Raw genomic sequence first — 20,018 nt, forward strand, 5'->3', positions numbered from 1 at the left:
ATTTCGAGCTGTCGCAGGTTTGGAACAAAATCAACCAGGTATTGGAGGAACTTAAAAACAATGGAAAAATTTAAAAAATTGAATTTTAGTAACAGAGCTCTGATAATTACCTCTTCCATCGAAACACGACCCTTAGAAATCTCTCCTGTTTCCCCAGGTGCCATTCTCCGTGGATTCCCGGGGGATCCTCCTAGAACGAGCGAGGGGATTCCCCCGAGAATTGGCGAACTCCTTAAACAAGTGAAATTTGCCCATTGATGCGATGAAACACACTTATGTCGGTCTAATTGTTCATAAAATGATGACTTTAGATCCCACACCCCACTTTTTCACCCTAATTTGGGAAATAAATCGACTTAGAATGAGCGAGGGGGATCCCCAGAGAACGATCCCCTTCGATCTCATTCCACCTCATAAAAATCACTCAGAAATGTCATGATATGAAGCCAAAAGCGAAATAACTTAATATTTATTGGTCTTGTCACGCATTTCAGTCATAAAACTTACTAATTAGTTAATTAGGAGAGGTTAATTAAAGCCATTTAGATCTGTTTTTTCAATTTGCCGCGCAACGTCTTCAGCCGGTTGAGCCGGTTCATTGGCAACACCGCTCCCCTCCACGCCGAACGGCTGATCGCAATCACCTCGCCCACAATCCCACAAACAATGATAGAAGCTGATCAGATGTTTTTATTTTTGATTTTTTCTTGTTATAATTGGTAAAAGATATTTCTCGTCTTGTGTAAACAAAACCGAGGATGATGCGGAATAAAGTGACGAGGTGGTGGAAGAGGAATAAAGCGCATATTCAAGGTTTTTCTGGTTTTTTCCTGTCCTTTTTCCTGAAACAAATTTCCTGTCCTGTTCCTATTCGAATATGTTGGCCTGTCTGCTCGGTCAGCTTATATTCCTGCTTTTTCTGATTTTATTTTTATGATTTTTAATTTTTATTTAATTAAATTCCATTAATTACAATATGGTCCTTGCACTTTATAAATATATATAGTAACAACACTGCTATCACAGGGATATCAGATTATATATTTATAATTATGATTTTTGTGAAATGTTTTTGGACATCGTAAAACAGTATTTTAAGTCTATATTATCATATCTTCAAATTTATTTTTTGATATAAACGTGATTTATATAGACCAAGATTGAAATTGTTCTGAAACAAAATTCCCGTTATGTCCTGTTCCTGAAAATAATTTCTTGTCCTGCCGGAATGCCAGGGAAAAGCAGGAATTCCTGTTTCAATTTCTTGTATTCTTTGAATCCGGTCAACAGAGGAACATGCAGAGGATCATATGGTTAAAAAAGGAGCAGCCATATTAATTTTTAGAAAATTGCTATATATTTGCGAAATAATTTATTTCGTGCATGAAAAGAAATATAAACACTATTTTCAAATTTTTATTTTATTTTATCAATATTCAGTCAAACTATTGCTAAAGTAACTGCACAGTTTGGTCCACACTATGCTGCATGATGTGGACCACTTCAAGGGAGAGGGCGAGGAGCTCAGTGATGAGTCTGTGCCGCTCAAGCGAGTAGACGACGTCAATCCAGAGGATGTCACCGCAAGAAAGCTCGTGCAGCTCTGGAAATAGCGGCTGCAGCGTTTCCTCCTGATAGCAGAGGTAGAGCTTGTCCTCTGCTCGTCACCACCACACAGCAGCCACACAATCTCGCAGCTGGCTGGTAGCGGTGTTTGGAACAGGTGGTACGGTGCGAACAACAGCTCGAGCGAGAAGCAGTTCTGGGCAACGCTTTTGAGCAGAGATCCGCCCGCCACGCCCAATTGGAGCAGAAAAGAGGCTAGGCTAGGCGGAACTTTGCCGGCCAACGCTGGCTTGACGCTCGTGATGCCATCCACCAGGTCGTCAGCCTGCGCATCGAACGCGTCGAGGGCGATGATCTCGGCGCCGTTTGGGATGTAGGTGATCAAGGCCTGACACAGCTGGTCGGGCAGGCTCTGCAGATCCATCGAGAACACCTTGCTGCTCGAGATGGCGTAGAAGAACGGTCAGCGTCAGCAGCAGCCCGAGGATCAAGGTGGCCACAATGCATCCAACCAGTACGAAGGCTGCGACCAGAAGACACACATCCAGGCCCAGCCAGTGCACAGAGATGTCAAGGCCATGGGTCACTGGGTCTTTCTTGCTCACGCGGTTGAACCCGATGTTGAGCGTCGAGAAGATCTTTCAGTAGAAGTAGTCCCGCAGGTTGAAGTACCTAAAATCAAGCCATTAATGAAGAGAACACGTCAAAATGAGGGTCTTAAAATGACTAAAAAGAAATAATTGCACGTGGATGAAGTATAAGAAAAATAAAATCTAAATATATAAATGCCGGATCCTTTTTCTTACATTCTGAGGTTAAAAACAAACTGCCGTTTTAATATTTTCCTTCGAAAGAGTTGCCAGATATGAAGTAGATAGATTGTTATATTTACTGAGCATAAAAACAACGTTAAAAATATTATTTCAGATATTGAGAATGATTAGAAGGTGCAATTGTGTTTGATATCTGAAAAAACTTTTTAATTTATTTTCCAGGCCTTTTGCATCTGCTTCTTGTGAGCAGTTCTCTGCAAATTTGGATGTCGCCATTTTTTCATTGATATTTTAGGTGACAATAATTATATTGCTTGTTAATAGATAGTGAAATTCCAAATTCAAAGCTCGAAAATGAAGGCGTTCCCAACTTTTCGGCATGTCAAAAATACCCGGAAATTGAATTCTATAATTGAAAGGTAGACTTAACTCTTGACTAGGTTGAGATATCACCTTGAAATTTTCACTGACCAACCTAGTTTTCGATCCCGAAAATCTTTTGCATTTCTAAAAAATCGCAGGTCAAAGGTCAAGGTCACCTTTCGTGACCTTCTTTGAAAATTCAAAACTATAGCATGATAGTCCTCTTCGATTTTTTTGGGTTAAAGACTGAAATGTAGCCTGTAAAATTTTGCACAAGCACACCAAGTTTCATAGATTCAATCGCAATAGTTTTTCTGCAATTCGAATTAAATAAATAAAAACCGGCTTAACGCCGCTCGGCCACGGCTGTCCTGTCAGCAGCGAGTTCGCCTCTTTTTCTTAGAGTATATTCATATATATATTTCGCATTTGCTTAGAACCACCAGGGTAGACCTATGAAGGTCGAAATCGACCTTCAGGGCCTGTCCCTGACGTGACCCTGACATCAAAAAATTCGAAAATTTCCAATTTCATCGATTTTGGTGTCCTTTAATAGGTTTTCACCTCCGTAGAGCTCAAATATAAAGCAGAAACTACCGAATGACATTCCTTAAACCGGTTCTTTAATAATTGTGATAGCTATTAATCCTGGCGTGATGTCACAAAATTATTAGAATTTTGAAATCTTTTATTTATGAATAAATACTTGTTTTGTACACATGAAGTTCATATTTCCTGTTGAAACTAGATAATCTTATTTTTACAATGTAAAAAATAATGACTATAAAATGCAATAACAATTAGGCTACTGTTACAAATTAAAACTTTTTGTTCCCTAATTTTTTAAATACTCTTTGTTATTGGAATCAAATTTTTTTGCATTGCAACAACATCGTTAGTTTTCAGCACGAAATATAAACTTCAGGTCTGTATTTCTTCTTAAATTAAAGATTTCAAAATTTTAATAGTGTTTTGACATCACGCCAAGATTAATAGCTACCACAATTATATAAGGACCGGTTTCAGGAATGTCACTTGGTAGTTTCTGCTTTATATGTGAGCTCTGCATTGGGGAAAACCAACAAAAAGACACCAAGATCGATGAAATTGGGAATTTTCGAATTTTTTGATGTCAGGGTCACGTCAGGGACAGGCCCTAAAGGTCGATTTCGACCTTCATAGGTCCACCTTAGGCCTCCTTGGTGTTTGTAAGCAAATTAAATGCGAAAAAATATATACTTTATGAGAGAGAGAGAGGCGAACTCGCTGCCCAAAGGCGATTATTATGCGAGCTCAAGCGGCCTCGAGCCGGTTTTTTAACATCCAATTCGAATTGCAGCAAAACAATCGCCGAAACAATAAAACTTGTAATGTAGTGCTTGTGCAGAATTTCAGGTGCTAAATTTCAGTCTTGAACCCCACAAAAAATTGAAGGGGGAAATCTATCCTTAATTTTGAATTTCCGAAAAAAGGTCGCAAAAGGAGACCTTGACCTTCGACCTACCATTTTTTTTTTGCAAATTGAAAAGTTGTTCAGAATCGAATACTAGATTGGGCAGTGAAAATTTCAAGGTGATAACATAACGCAGTAAAGAGTTACAGTTTAGAATTTGATTTTGGGGGAATTTTAAAATACTGAAATAAATAGGGAATTCCCGAACTTCAAACTTGGAATTTATCCATTTAGGAAGAAGTACTTTTAGCAAATATAATTAATTGTCACCTAACAATTTCAACTTTCAAAACAAAAAGTTGCGAGAAATCGTCCTCCAAATTCCCGGAGAACTGCTCTCAATCAAAATTAGTTTTTCTTGATGATGGGTTATTTTTCTAAGATTTCAAATATTTTTAACGTTCATAACGCAAAATATTTTGGTTTAATCATGCTCAGATCTTATTGAATTTTAAACTTTTAAATTTCAAATCATTTTTTAATTTTCGCAGAAAATAATTCAATCTAGCAATTTTTGCAACCTGCTCTTTGACTGTCAAATATTGTCATCTCATTATTAATAACAAGGCTTAAATTAAATAAGGGGCAACAACAAAATACGAAAAATGGAATTCCAAAAAGAAAAAATATTAAAATATATCAGAGGGCATACTTGTCTTGCGCCCTTCAGGCTGGTTTATCTCAAACTCACCTCCGCTTGCACGAAAGACCTCTCTGTGATCCAAAGAACTGCAGCGATTTCATATGTTCCTCTCCAACCCATATCCCATCATCAAGCTCTTGGGTGAACAGTACGCTTTTAATGTTCTAATGAAGCTGCCCAGCTGTTCTGTGACAAAATTAAAAGCTTTAATTTATTTTTCATGATTTATAGCAGAATTTTTCGAGACTCACACTTTTCGCCAAACTCACATTACCCGCTTGGATATTGATTCTTCCCATCAGAGCGAGAAGTATGTGAGTGATAGGAAAAGCGTGAGTCATCCCATCAATTTAAAGCAATGATAATTGGAAAATAGTAAGTTACTACATAATCAATTCGTATAATATGTATGTACTCGTAAAAATGAAATGGATAAAATCGCACCTTGCGTGGATGTTGAACAGCTGCGTGTAGTCCGAACGATACTTTGGCACCTAATAAAGGTTTAAGGACGAAGGCCGATACGCTTTTCCAAGATAAATTAGCAGAAAATCAACAGAATTCACGACAAACATAAACACCCGACCGGCGAGCTCGCCATTTGTTATGCTCCGTCGCGAACAGGTGATGAGCGGTGTTGCCACGCATGCCCGGCAGAAACTTGGCGCGAAAGTTTAGCCGGCTGATAATGATGAAGTTTATTCGGCCGCCGAACGCATTCGGCAGTGAGAGGGTTAATTTTATCAATTAATCATGACATGAAGAGTTGTCTGGAGGCAAATTTAATGTAAATATCTGGATTTTTTCGTGGTGGAAAGTTGTGGCTGGGTCCACCGCGAGGTGGATCCTCCTAGAATGATCTCTCTTCAATTTTCGCTCTTTATACCCACTTTTATCGTCATTTTCGGTATCCAAGTTACAAATAGAATAGCTCTAAGCAATATTAATTAACTTCGCGTGACTTTTACGTTAGAAAATTCAACTTCTAAAACGGTGGACGCATCCCCCGGGATTCCCCCGGTGGATCCACGGAGAATGGCACCTGGGGATCATTTTTGCTTGCGAGGTGAATTTCAAGAAATAATAAGTTTCAATTTGAAGTTGAAATTTAAATTTTCAGAGGGAGATAATCACCACTCCACCGCCATTGTGCATCGCGACCTGTCCCACTGGTAACTGCACTCGAAACGTAAAAAGATATTAATTTAAACTGTACACAAAATGAGAAAACATGGAATTCAAAATAGGCCTCGCTTTTTGACTCAACTGGAACTGAACTGAATGGTATAAAACAGGTTTAAAATCAATATCAAATATTTTACCAAGTCTTCAAAGACTTTTTCTCGTATGGAAACTGGTACGACGGGTGCGGTCGCAGCATTTTGACCTACACAAAAACCCCGGTAAATTTAAATTAATCAATTATCGATCCTCCTAAATTACAGTCCTTTCCTATAGTCAAACTGGTCCACTGCCCGTGACAATTGCTGCAAAATCGGTCTGACCCTTACCTCGATGGAGACGGCAGGAAAATTAAGCTGCTTTTCAAAAATCGTCTCAAGTATTATTATTTTTTTTCTGATCTTACCGAGATTATATAAATTTGGCCTCAAGAATTTTCTCCGGCGACTTTAGGTGACTTCTGGATTTCTGGAACGGATCTGGGATGCGATTCAAACTTCCGTTGGTGCTCTCTTAACCGCGGATTTGTTGACGCTGAGCTCAAGTGGAAGCCAGGACACCCTCAAGCAGGTTTACATTGCGTCTATCTCGAAGTCAGGAACGCATCCGTGCTGTTGGTCACCGCGAATTGCACGGAGGAAAAAGATTTTTTGTGCGAGATGCGCAAGAAAAACACCGTCCAAAGGGCCATGCAGACAGAATGCGCTGAAACTTGGGATATTACACCTGGTTTGAACTTTTTTAGGTGGTGGAGGGTTGGAAATTAATTCATTTTCTCGTCTAGAGCAAATTGACATGCTCTTGCAAGCGAGCCAGTTTCTTACGGCAAATATTTCTATTAATCTGAAGGTTCGTTATTCTATAACTGTTAAAGAGTGTCTTTGACGAAGTTTCTGAGCACAGCAAACGATTCTTGAGGGTCGAATTAGGTAAAGTGGATATTTTTTCCGACCAAAACGTCGAGCGCGACGTGCGAACCGTTTTTTTCCCGCCAAAACAATATGAATGTGAGAAGTGCGCATGCGTGAGAGCTGGTTTGAGCATTTGCAGAGAGACCACCTGTACGAATGACTTTTTTGTCACATCCAGCCAGCTCTGACGCATGCGCACTTCTCGCATTTAGGTGCATATTGTTTTGGCGGGAAAAAAGTTCACACGTCGCCCTGTATTTTTCGGTCGGAAAAAGCATCCACTGTACCTAATTCGACCCTCAGGAATCGATTTGTGTGCTCAGTAACTTCGTCAAAGATGGCCTTTAAGCTTTATATGCAACATCTTTCATTTTTACAGTGCTTTTTGAAATGCATTGGAGTTGAAGTTGGATTGGTAAAGTGTATTCAATCTTTTGTAGGGCTGGGAGTTTTTCAGTAATTTAAAATATTCAGTCTGATTTGCCCCGAAACACTGTTTAAATTTTTATTCTTACTTTCATTTTTATATTTTAAGTTCGACTACAATGCATTGGTTAGCATTGCAATGCTCCGCCAGATAGAATTCGTATCTCAAGAAGATCCTGTAAAACTGCAGCAAGGATTTATTGCTTACGACGAGTGCAAAGATATAAGTAATAATTATATTAATTATTTAAAAATCAATCCTATATGTTTGTATTTCAAAGAATATGACGATGAGTGCGTGACTGCCCACGAGACTTACAGATGTGGCCAGGAAAAGGCGCCAACTATAGTCTCTGACATAATCAAATTAAACTTTGACAATGGAACATACGTTAGAACCTATATAAGATTTTTAGATTTTCCGAAATTCTTGAAATAATTCCATGTACAGCTTTTGCCTCCGACGCCGTGTGTTCCGTTGCGCAACTTTTGTTGGATGTCGAATTCTACTCCTTGCGAATTAAATGTATATATAAATTTATGTATAAATATTTATAATAATTTTTTCGATACAGCAAACGGCCAGAGATTTGCTGTTCAACTCTCCAAAAAAATCTGGTAATATTTTCATGAATCTTAATTAACGTCTTGCGTTTACATTTTTTAATAGACAATTATGGATTCCTGAAAACATTGCCGAATGATAACAAAACGTATTACGTCGGAAATTACGATAAAGCTGGAGGGATAGTAAACGTTTTTATTAATATAATTGTCAAACCTCCAGCATTTCTATATTCTAGAATCCGATTGAAGCGTACAAAATATGCTGTGAACGCGGGTTCAAATTGTACGAGCCTTCGAGCATTGCGCAGATGAAACTGACCAATCAAATAACCGGTAAAAATTTCCCTTTCTTCATCTAAAATCCGTCTTTTGACGGAGTTTCTGAGCCCACCAATCGATTCCTGAGGGTCGAATTAGGTGAAGTGGATCTTTTTTACAACCAAAACGCGCGAACTTTTTTCCCGCCAAAACAATAAGAGCGTATTTACGAGAAGTGCGCATGCGTGAGAGCTGGTTCGAGCACTTGCAGAGAGACCGCCTGTACGAATGACTTCTTTGTCAGATCCAGCCAGCTCTCACGCATGCGCAGTGCTCGTATTTACGTTAATATTGTTTTGGCGGGATCCCCCAGGTGCCATTCTCCGTGGATTCCCGGGGGATCCTCCTAGAACGAGCGAGGGGATTCCCCCGAGAATTGGCGAACTCCTTAAACAAGTGAAATTTGCCCATTGATGCGATGAAACACACTTATGTCGGTCTAATTGTTCATAAAATGATGACTTTAGATCCCACACCCCACTTTTTCACCCTAATTTGGGAAATAAATCGACTTAGAATGAGCGAGGGGGATCCCCAGAGAACGATCCCCTTCGATCTCATTCCACCTCATAAAAATCACTCAGAAATGTCATGATATGAAGCCAAAAGCGAAATAACTTAATATTTATTGGTCTTGTCACGCATTTCAGTCATAAAACTTACTAATTAGTTAATTAGGAGAGGTTAATTAAAGCCATTTAGATCTGTTTTTTCAATTTGCCGCGCAACGTCTTCAGCCGGTTGAGCCGGTTCATTGGCAACACCGCTCCCCTCCACGCCGAACGGCTGATCGCAATCACCTCGCCCACAATCCCACAAACAATGATAGAAGCTGATCAGATGTTTTTATTTTTGATTTTTTCTTGTTATAATTGGTAAAAGATATTTCTCGTCTTGTGTAAACAAAACCGAGGATGATGCGGAATAAAGTGACGAGGTGGTGGAAGAGGAATAAAGCGCATATTCAAGGTTTTTCTGGTTTTTTCCTGTCCTTTTTCCTGAAACAAATTTCCTGTCCTGTTCCTATTCGAATATGTTGGCCTGTCTGCTCGGTCAGCTTATATTCCTGCTTTTTCTGATTTTATTTTTATGATTTTTAATTTTTATTTAATTAAATTCCATTAATTACAATATGGTCCTTGCACTTTATAAATATATATAGTAACAACACTGCTATCACAGGGATATCAGATTATATATTTATAATTATGATTTTTGTGAAATGTTTTTGGACATCGTAAAACAGTATTTTAAGTCTATATTATCATATCTTCAAATTTATTTTTTGATATAAACGTGATTTATATAGACCAAGATTGAAATTGTTCTGAAACAAAATTCCCGTTATGTCCTGTTCCTGAAAATAATTTCTTGTCCTGCCGGAATGCCAGGGAAAAGCAGGAATTCCTGTTTCAATTTCTTGTATTCTTTGAATCCGGTCAACAGAGGAACATGCAGAGGATCATATGGTTAAAAAAGGAGCAGCCATATTAATTTTTAGAAAATTGCTATATATTTGCGAAATAATTTATTTCGTGCATGAAAAGAAATATAAACACTATTTTCAAATTTTTATTTTATTTTATCAATATTCAGTCAAACTATTGCTAAAGTAACTGCACAGTTTGGTCCACACTATGCTGCATGATGTGGACCACTTCAAGGGAGAGGGCGAGGAGCTCAGTGATGAGTCTGTGCCGCTCAAGCGAGTAGACGACGTCAATCCAGAGGATGTCACCGCAAGAAAGCTCGTGCAGCTCTGGAAATAGCGGCTGCAGCGTTTCCTCCTGATAGCAGAGGTAGAGCTTGTCCTCTGCTCGTCACCACCACACAGCAGCCACACAATCTCGCAGCTGGCTGGTAGCGGTGTTTGGAACAGGTGGTACGGTGCGAACAACAGCTCGAGCGAGAAGCAGTTCTGGGCAACGCTTTTGAGCAGAGATCCGCCCGCCACGCCCAATTGGAGCAGAAAAGAGGCTAGGCTAGGCGGAACTTTGCCGGCCAACGCTGGCTTGACGCTCGTGATGCCATCCACCAGGTCGTCAGCCTGCGCATCGAACGCGTCGAGGGCGATGATCTCGGCGCCGTTTGGGATGTAGGTGATCAAGGCCTGACACAGCTGGTCGGGCAGGCTCTGCAGATCCATCGAGAACACCTTGCTGCTCGAGATGGCGTAGAAGAACGGTCAGCGTCAGCAGCAGCCCGAGGATCAAGGTGGCCACAATGCATCCAACCAGTACGAAGGCTGCGACCAGAAGACACACATCCAGGCCCAGCCAGTGCACAGAGATGTCAAGGCCATGGGTCACTGGGTCTTTCTTGCTCACGCGGTTGAACCCGATGTTGAGCGTCGAGAAGATCTTTCAGTAGAAGTAGTCCCGCAGGTTGAAGTACCTAAAATCAAGCCATTAATGAAGAGAACACGTCAAAATGAGGGTCTTAAAATGACTAAAAAGAAATAATTGCACGTGGATGAAGTATAAGAAAAATAAAATCTAAATATATAAATGCCGGATCCTTTTTCTTACATTCTGAGGTTAAAAACAAACTGCCGTTTTAATATTTTCCTTCGAAAGAGTTGCCAGATATGAAGTAGATAGATTGTTATATTTACTGAGCATAAAAACAACGTTAAAAATATTATTTCAGATATTGAGAATGATTAGAAGGTGCAATTGTGTTTGATATCTGAAAAAACTTTTTAATTTATTTTCCAGGCCTTTTGCATCTGCTTCTTGTGAGCAGTTCTCTGCAAATTTGGATGTCGCCATTTTTTCATTGATATTTTAGGTGACAATAATTATATTGCTTGTTAATAGATAGTGAAATTCCAAATTCAAAGCTCGAAAATGAAGGCGTTCCCAACTTTTCGGCATGTCAAAAATACCCGGAAATTGAATTCTATAATTGAAAGGTAGACTTAACTCTTGACTAGGTTGAGATATCACCTTGAAATTTTCACTGACCAACCTAGTTTTCGATCCCGAAAATCTTTTGCATTTCTAAAAAATCGCAGGTCAAAGGTCAAGGTCACCTTTCGTGACCTTCTTTGAAAATTCAAAACTATAGCATGATAGTCCTCTTCGATTTTTTTGGGTTAAAGACTGAAATGTAGCCTGTAAAATTTTGCACAAGCACACCAAGTTTCATAGATTCAATCGCAATAGTTTTTCTGCAATTCGAATTAAATAAATAAAAACCGGCTTAACGCCGCTCGGCCACGGCTGTCCTGTCAGCAGCGAGTTCGCCTCTTTTTCTTAGAGTATATTCATATATATATTTCGCATTTGCTTAGAACCACCAGGGTAGACCTATGAAGGTCGAAATCGACCTTCAGGGCCTGTCCCTGACGTGACCCTGACATCAAAAAATTCGAAAATTTCCAATTTCATCGATTTTGGTGTCCTTTAATAGGTTTTCACCTCCGTAGAGCTCAAATATAAAGCAGAAACTACCGAATGACATTCCTTAAACCGGTTCTTTAATAATTGTGATAGCTATTAATCCTGGCGTGATGTCACAAAATTATTAGAATTTTGAAATCTTTTATTTATGAATAAATACTTGTTTTGTACACATGAAGTTCATATTTCCTGTTGAAACTAGATAATCTTATTTTTACAATGTAAAAAATAATGACTATAAAATGCAATAACAATTAGGCTACTGTTACAAATTAAAACTTTTTGTTCCCTAATTTTTTAAATACTCTTTGTTATTGGAATCAAATTTTTTTGCATTGCAACAACATCGTTAGTTTTCAGCACGAAATATAAACTTCAGGTCTGTATTTCTTCTTAAATTAAAGATTTCAAAATTTTAATAGTGTTTTGACATCACGCCAAGATTAATAGCTACCACAATTATATAAGGACCGGTTTCAGGAATGTCACTTGGTAGTTTCTGCTTTATATGTGAGCTCTGCATTGGGGAAAACCAACAAAAAGACACCAAGATCGATGAAATTGGGAATTTTCGAATTTTTTGATGTCAGGGTCACGTCAGGGACAGGCCCTAAAGGTCGATTTCGACCTTCATAGGTCCACCTTAGGCCTCCTTGGTGTTTGTAAGCAAATTAAATGCGAAAAAATATATACTTTATGAGAGAGAGAGAGGCGAACTCGCTGCCCAAAGGCGATTATTATGCGAGCTCAAGCGGCCTCGAGCCGGTTTTTTAACATCCAATTCGAATTGCAGCAAAACAATCGCCGAAACAATAAAACTTGTAATGTAGTGCTTGTGCAGAATTTCAGGTGCTAAATTTCAGTCTTGAACCCCACAAAAAATTGAAGGGGGAAATCTATCCTTAATTTTGAATTTCCGAAAAAAGGTCGCAAAAGGAGACCTTGACCTTCGACCTACCATTTTTTTTTTGCAAATTGAAAAGTTGTTCAGAATCGAATACTAGATTGGGCAGTGAAAATTTCAAGGTGATAACATAACGCAGTAAAGAGTTACAGTTTAGAATTTGATTTTGGGGGAATTTTAAAATACTGAAATAAATAGGGAATTCCCGAACTTCAAACTTGGAATTTATCCATTTAGGAAGAAGTACTTTTAGCAAATATAATTAATTGTCACCTAACAATTTCAACTTTCAAAACAAAAAGTTGCGAGAAATCGTCCTCCAAATTCCCGGAGAACTGCTCTCAATCAAAATTAGTTTTTCTTGATGATGGGTTATTTTTCTAAGATTTCAAATATTTTTAACGTTCATAACGCAAAATATTTTGGTTTAATCATGCTCAGATCTTATTGAATTTTAAACTTTTAAATTTCAAATCATTTTTTAATTTTCGCAGAAAATAATTCAATCTAGCAATTTTTGCAACCTGCTCTTTGACTGTCAAATATTGTCATCTCATTATTAATAACAAGGCTTAAATTAAATAAGGGGCAACAACAAAATACGAAAAATGGAATTCCAAAAAGAAAAAATATTAAAATATATCAGAGGGCATACTTGTCTTGCGCCCTTCAGGCTGGTTTATCTCAAACTCACCTCCGCTTGCACGAAAGACCTCTCTGTGATCCAAAGAACTGCAGCGATTTCATATGTTCCTCTCCAACCCATATCCCATCATCAAGCTCTTGGGTGAACAGTACGCTTTTAATGTTCTAATGAAGCTGCCCAGCTGTTCTGTGACAAAATTAAAAGCTTTAATTTATTTTTCATGATTTATAGCAGAATTTTTCGAGACTCACACTTTTCGCCAAACTCACATTACCCGCTTGGATATTGATTCTTCCCATCAGAGCGAGAAGTATGTGAGTGATAGGAAAAGCGTGAGTCATCCCATCAATTTAAAGCAATGATAATTGGAAAATAGTAAGTTACTACATAATCAATTCGTATAATATGTATGTACTCGTAAAAATGAAATGGATAAAATCGCACCTTGCGTGGATGTTGAACAGCTGCGTGTAGTCCGAACGATACTTTGGCACCTAATAAAGGTTTAAGGACGAAGGCCGATACGCTTTTCCAAGATAAATTAGCAGAAAATCAACAGAATTCACGACAAACATAAACACCCGACCGGCGAGCTCGCCATTTGTTATGCTCCGTCGCGAACAGGTGATGAGCGGTGTTGCCACGCATGCCCGGCAGAAACTTGGCGCGAAAGTTTAGCCGGCTGATAATGATGAAGTTTATTCGGCCGCCGAACGCATTCGGCAGTGAGAGGGTTAATTTTATCAATTAATCATGACATGAAGAGTTGTCTGGAGGCAAATTTAATGTAAATATCTGGATTTTTTCGTGGTGGAAAGTTGTGGCTGGGTCCACCGCGAGGTGGATCCTCCTAGAATGATCTCTCTTCAATTTTCGCTCTTTATACCCACTTTTATCGTCATTTTCGGTATCCAAGTTACAAATAGAATAGCTCTAAGCAATATTAATTAACTTCGCGTGACTTTTACGTTAGAAAATTCAACTTCTAAAACGGTGGACGCATCCCCCGGGATTCCCCCGGTGGATCCACGGAGAATGGCACCTGGGGTTTACCCTTCAAACTGAAGATGCTAGCAAAATGTCTGGTTGTGAAACTTTCAGTCGTCCTGTGCTGGTCAAGATAGGGAAGAGCAGCCCAAACTTGGTCTGCTCCAATTTCTTCTATCCTTTCCATTGCTCTCTCAAACACTAGTTTGCGCATGGGAGGAGCTAAAATTTGATAAATATTAACATAAATCTCAAACAAAATGCTATTTTATAATACAAATTTTCTTCTTAATAAGCTCTTCGTAGCCTCCAATATTTTCAACGATTGTGTTGATCGCCGACTCTTGCAGGGAAAGAAGAGCAGGGATGAATCTCAGGGAGTCGTGTCCACTCATCTGGAAAAATAAATAGCATTAGGTTTGCCAGCTGATTGAATCAGATAATTCACGAATATATAAACCAATATTTTTGGTTTGCTTATAATTTACGCTCCTTCCAAATTCTGTGTGCTTAATCATTTCCATACAAACACAAATCGATGGGATCATTGGGTCAAAGGAGCTGCAGGGTTTGTGAAAATTTTAATGTTTAGCTTTCAGTCGTTTGAATCGAGCACGGTGTGATTGAAGTCGTGAAGATTTTGATTGATTCTGCCTTTATTTGACGGTATGTGACCCCAACTGAACGTTTGCAGTAATCTCTGAAGCTTAATTGAGTTAATTACATCAAGATAAATTAAAATCTCACCTTGAATTTCGATGAAATCGAGATATTTGAAGTCAGATCAGTGAAGACGCACGCGACTCTTCAATAGCGAGAGGAGATGTAAACAAACACACCTTCTAGTTACGGCTTGTTCAGCACGGTGGCGCTTGTGAGCATGGGAGCTAGGGTTGCCAGCTGATAGGTCCTTAAAATCTGAATTTTCTAAGTGTTTTATTCCCAAAACGGGCATTTTCCTGTCAAATCTGGGGAATTAATTTAATTTGAGCTCATCTTCACGCTTTCCGTGCTCCAAATCCTGATGGTTAAAAAATACTTTTGCTTTACTTTTCACATGTGGCAACCCCCAGCTGATGTTTGGTTCGCCGGAGTAATTTTCACTTGTTTTCCTGAGCAAGTGCGGGAAAATATAAACTTATCAAGAAGCCCATCCATTTGCACTTCCTCAAACCCAAAATGTCTCCTCAATTTACGAGTGGAAGTTCTTAATATCACGGAGATTGATCAAAATCTCGTTTTTATTCTTTTCGCCTGTAAATTGCCCGTTTGATAACAAGGTTTAATGTTTTGGCAGCTTTTTTAATTATTTGAAGAATATGGCGAGAGAGATAGAAACGTAAAACAAAATTGGCTTGAGATATTTCCCATGAAAATACCATCAACAAATTGAATATATTGTTATTTTTTTAATAAAACAGCTGATTTGCCCAGAAATTGGTTAATCAACCGTTAGATGGCACATGAGGCCAATTGAAATGTAAAAAAGGGCGCGGAAATGAAGTTAATTAGGTTTCCTCAGCTCACTTTCGACACTTTCTTATTGGTCGCCGGACTATCTCCTGATTGGTCTTCTTTATTTCGACGCCATATTGACTTCTGACCGGCGGAATAACCCCCACAGATCACAACCCGGGCCCCTGGTAGGAATTTACACTGCGCCGAAGGTTTTAATTTGGTTCACGCATGCGCAGTAAAATTTGTCAGCATTCCTGTGTGATTAAGAAGCGATCTGAACATACTGCGCATGCTTAAGATGCGCAAAAGCTTACTGCGCAGCTTTAAACTGGGCATATATTTAAACAACTGTAAAAAGGTCAACTAAAGCACCTTGAAAGCTACCAATTTTTTTGACGGCATATTAACTTCTGACCGGCAAGAACCAGCACAGATCACAACCCGTGCCTTGATGGAAATTTTGAGTGCGCAGAAGGTTTGAATTTGGGTCACTCATGCGCATTTACAAGTTTCAGTCTCTTTGGGAGATGAAGAAGTTATCTGAACATAATGCGCATGCAAAACATAAAATCTATAACATTATATTATTCACACCGATACACACTCAAAAAAATTTTTTTGCACCTGAAATAAAGGGTAAGAACGAGTCATTCCAAATAAAAAAAACATTTAGGAGGAAATTAGTATTTTTTATACAATTTAGCCCTTGTATAGGCTGTACAAGTTTTCAAGCTATATTTCTACGCAACTCTGAATACTCTCGGCTGGAAAAATTTGTTGCCTAACCTAATTCGAACCTTATTAGATTCGAAATATCCTCTATAAGACGTCATTTATTTGCGAAAATTAAATTATTTCTGTTGCCGCAATTTCAATTATAGTTATTATTACATTGGCATCCGGAATGAAAAGTATAGTATTTTTTATAACGCTGATCGAGACGAAAACACTTCTCAATCAAGCTAGTAATGCATGAGGGAGAAACCACATCATCAGCTTCGCTAATCAATCTGTTCAAGTGATTTTCATTCGGATCGTGATCTTTGAAATCTACGATCTCAAATTCTCGAACGTTGGTCAAAATCTCGCCACTTTCTATTCGATTGTAAAGTGCCTCTTTGTCACCCAGCTCAAATATGCAATGGAAGGACTTGATTACAACTTTTTGAAGAAGTGGCGCTGAAAGAATGCTGTTGAGTGTGATGGGGATCATTTCACTGTGAATTAGAAGAAAATAAGAATCAGATTTCTATAAATCAGTTAAAATCATATTACCGCTGCTTGCAGTAGAATTCTTTCAGCTTTCCGAAAGAGTTTATCGGCTCGTCATCATCAGCAACATACGAATCTTCTAAATAGAGGAACTCCAAGCATTTGCAGTGTTCAAAAATGTGTTTGAACGTGGTTTTTGATTCATGTGGAATTTGATAGAGGGAAAGGTGTTTCAAATGTTCTCCAACTTTTCTCAGGATTGGCTGCACCTTTACTTCCCAATCATGCTTAATTTTCTGCGAATCCAAAATATATTTAACAGCCTATATAACAGATATAAAATTTAAATACCTTCAAATGTGTTAACTCTGGAATTGAGTCAAGGAAATCCAAATCAAGAACACAGAATTTGAGATAAGCTTTCCGGAAGTGATCAACAGCGTCGGTTTTCTTGAAAATAATGCCAATCTTTTTTGCATAATTCCTGTTATAAGCGTACTCTTGGTGGTCGAATGTTGAGTCGAAAGTCTCCAGGGTCATCTTCATAGATTTTTGATCAACGTCAGCCGAAATTCTATCTGCCTTGATTTCCTGCAAATTTTCTATCTCCTCGCAGATGCTCGCAAATCCCGAAAATTTTAATTTAGCACCCGCGAACGAAATATGCGTCAAATTTTTCATTTGGCAAATCAGATCAGTGGCACTTGTCTCGAGCTGCAGGCTTTTGTATATGTAGCTTTTTGTATGGAGCGAAAAGTCCCGTATCTGCAGTTTTTTCAGATTAGGCGCACATTGACCAAGGTACCGCAGAACCTGACAAAGAGAAACAAAATAAAATCAAATCAGTGCTACATTTTCACTCATTTCCTTTTACTTCTTCTATTGAGACTCGATAACCCTGTTCTACAGTCTGCCCAGATTTCTCCTTTAATTTTAAAAGAAATTCCACTTCTATAGTCGAAAAACGTTCAGCTCTCCTGTGCGGCTCAAGATATGTACAAAGTTCCCATACTCGTTTGTTTCCATACTTTCTTCTATTATCCATCACTGCGTCGAACAAATTTTTCCGGAATGGTGGAGCTAAAATTCAAATAATTAAATTAATTCATTGTGCTCTCTCTAATTGACGTTCGTTTCTTACAAACTTTCTTCTTGAGGAGCCCCTTGTAGCGAAGGATGTTGTTCAAAATTGTTTTGAATGCCAGATTTTCCAGAGATGAGGGGCCCAACCTCAGCATGGTGTTGCGTAACCTCATCTCGTTGAGTGAACGTATGATTGCATCCATGTCAAACTCTTCACTCATCTGAAATTAGATTAAAATTTTATGTCTACTTCCGCTGTGATTTGAGATTCAATCCTGCTGCTGTGCATTCTGCTTCTAGAATATTTTCTTTAGACGTTCTGAAATCCAAAATCATTCCAGCCATTCATTGTAGGTGTTGCGAGAAAGAAAGAAATAATAAAGAATTCTAAAAATTACTCAAAATTCTTTATTATTTCATTCTATCTCGCAACATATTCTGGTGTCAGGTATTTGTGACAACAATCCTTTTTTCCCCAGTCGTAGCAGATAAAATTCCTCATTCCTCAGCCGAAGAATGGAATCGCAACCAGGGCAACAACCCCACATCTTATGTACAATAGAAACATCGGAATATATTTTTTATTTAAAAAAATAAGTGGTTTTCACGATTCTACGGTGAATGGCTTAACCAATTTAGGTTTTGAGCTCAAAGACAAAGATTGAGTCTGAAATCGCAGCGGAAGGTGGCCTGAAATTAAACGGAGTCCGCTGCTTTCGGTTCGTTTGTGCGTGCATATTTAAAAGTGCGAAGATTTTGATTCAATCGGGTGATATTTGACGCCACGGAAACCCGGCTACTCGTTTTAAGTAATCCCATAAGAAAAACGGAGATAATTATATCAAGTTTAAATATGAACTCACCTTCAATTCAGTTGAAGTCAAGGACAGAGCAGTTGAACACCCTTTGATTGCAATAAGGGGACATATAAACAAACCTCTTTCTAGTTCTATTTACGGCTTGTTGGCGCTGGCGAGCACGGGAGCTAGGGATGTCAGCTGATTGGTCTCTATTATGGTTGCATCCCAACCCGTAGACTCTGCTGGCTTACCAAAAATAATCCCCGCGTAGTAAATGTATATATAGTTTTTTAATGAATTCCTAAACACGCGGAAATCGTTAATCCTTCTCAAAATCAAATTTTAGCAAACTTCTATCAACAAGCTAAACGCAAAATGGTAGAAAAGGTATTTAGAATTAATCTGAACATGATTAAATATTTAAATAATTTGCAACGGTTTAACTGTAGACAGGTTTTTAATATTGGAAATAGAGGTTCGCAAGTTTTTTCCACTAAATTCTCATCGAGGCCCAAGCTGTGATCTTTTTGTTAGATCTTGCCAGTCAGAAGTCAAGCTGGCGTCAAAGTATTGGAGGCTTTCAATGTGATTTAATTAATTTTTTAATAGTAGATTAAATATACGACCATATTTAACCTGCGCATTAAACTTTTGCGCGTATTGAGCATGCGCAATATGTTCAGATTGCTTCTTCATTTCTCAGGGAGTCTGAAACTTATCACTGCGCATGCGTGACCCAAATCAAAGCCTTCTGCGCAGTCGTAATTCCCACTGGGGGCCAGGTTGCGATCTGTATTGGTTCCCGCCGGTCAGAAGTCGATATGGCGTCGAAATAATGGAGGCCAATCAGGAGAAAGTCCAGCGACCAATCAGAAGCGTCGAAAAAGAGGCGTGCCGACCGAATAATCTAATTCCCGCGTATTTTGTTACATTTCCATTGGTCTGATGTGCCATCTAACGGTCGATTCACCAATGTAGAAGGATGGAAAATTCAGCGCTTTTCGTACATCCTTGTTCCAAATCAAAATCGTTGCAATTGGAAATTCGGGAAATACTTTAGGTGCATAATACAGACAAGCGCGTGTTTTGGCAACCCTGGGCTATTATATTTGGTTTGAAAAGTTCACAACTTGCAACAGCTGATGGATTTTTTATCTCTTTTTTGTTTTAAAATCCACTTTTTTTATCAAAATTCAATTCAGACCTGTGAGATTGTAGCAAAGAGAGCACATTTCCCCTCGCGCCAAAAATGATGCGCGAATCAACAGAGGCGGAGCCAGGCAGTGCGTCGAAGGGGGGGCGTAACCTGTTCTCAGACGTAA

General features: G+C 38.7%; 1 protein-coding gene and 2 long non-coding RNA genes across 4 annotated transcripts; 1 reads left to right on the forward strand and 2 right to left on the reverse strand.

Annotated features, from left to right (window-relative positions):
• Positions 1 to 1,019: 1,019 nt before the first annotated feature.
• Positions 1,020 to 5,830, reverse strand: LOC135948228 (uncharacterized). Of its 2 annotated transcripts, none has more exons than XM_065497399.1 (3): positions 5,243 to 5,830; positions 4,847 to 4,979; positions 1,020 to 2,238 (listed from the first exon to the last, which is right to left on the reverse strand). In XM_065497399.1, exon 3 carries the CDS (start codon positions 1,988 to 1,990, stop codon positions 1,430 to 1,432), a length of 561 nt encoding a protein of 186 aa, XP_065353471.1. In that variant the 5' UTR covers positions 1,991 to 2,238; positions 4,847 to 4,979; positions 5,243 to 5,830; the 3' UTR covers positions 1,020 to 1,429. The 2 variants fall into 2 exon arrangements, with proteins under 2 accessions (XP_065353471.1, XP_065353470.1); XM_065497398.1 differs by having other exon boundaries at positions 4,847 to 4,984.
• A 1,592-nt stretch (positions 5,831 to 7,422) lies between these two features.
• Positions 7,423 to 7,843, forward strand: LOC135939629 (uncharacterized). Its single transcript, XR_010574768.1, has 3 exons — positions 7,423 to 7,544; positions 7,599 to 7,708; positions 7,769 to 7,843. It is a non-coding gene; the product is annotated as an uncharacterized LOC135939629 (long non-coding RNA).
• Positions 7,844 to 9,377: 1,534 nt separating this feature from the next.
• On the reverse strand, positions 9,378 to 14,199 carry LOC135948123 (uncharacterized). The gene is made up of 3 exons (XR_010575763.1): positions 13,601 to 14,199; positions 13,205 to 13,342; positions 9,378 to 10,596 (listed from the first exon to the last, which is right to left on the reverse strand). It is a non-coding gene; the product is annotated as an uncharacterized LOC135948123 (long non-coding RNA).
• Positions 14,200 to 20,018: the final 5,819 nt, after the last annotated feature.

The sequence above is a fragment of the Cloeon dipterum genome, chromosome 1, assembly GCF_949628265.1.
Source record: "Cloeon dipterum chromosome 1, ieCloDipt1.1, whole genome shotgun sequence".
Taxonomy (NCBI): Eukaryota; Metazoa; Arthropoda; class Insecta; order Ephemeroptera; family Baetidae; genus Cloeon; species Cloeon dipterum.

Bases quoted from the DNA above. Each gene is read 5' to 3' on its own strand.
- LOC135948228 (XM_065497399.1), bottom strand. From the start codon at position 1,990: ATGGATCTGCAGAGCCTGCCCGACCAGCTGTGTCAGGCCTTGATCACC.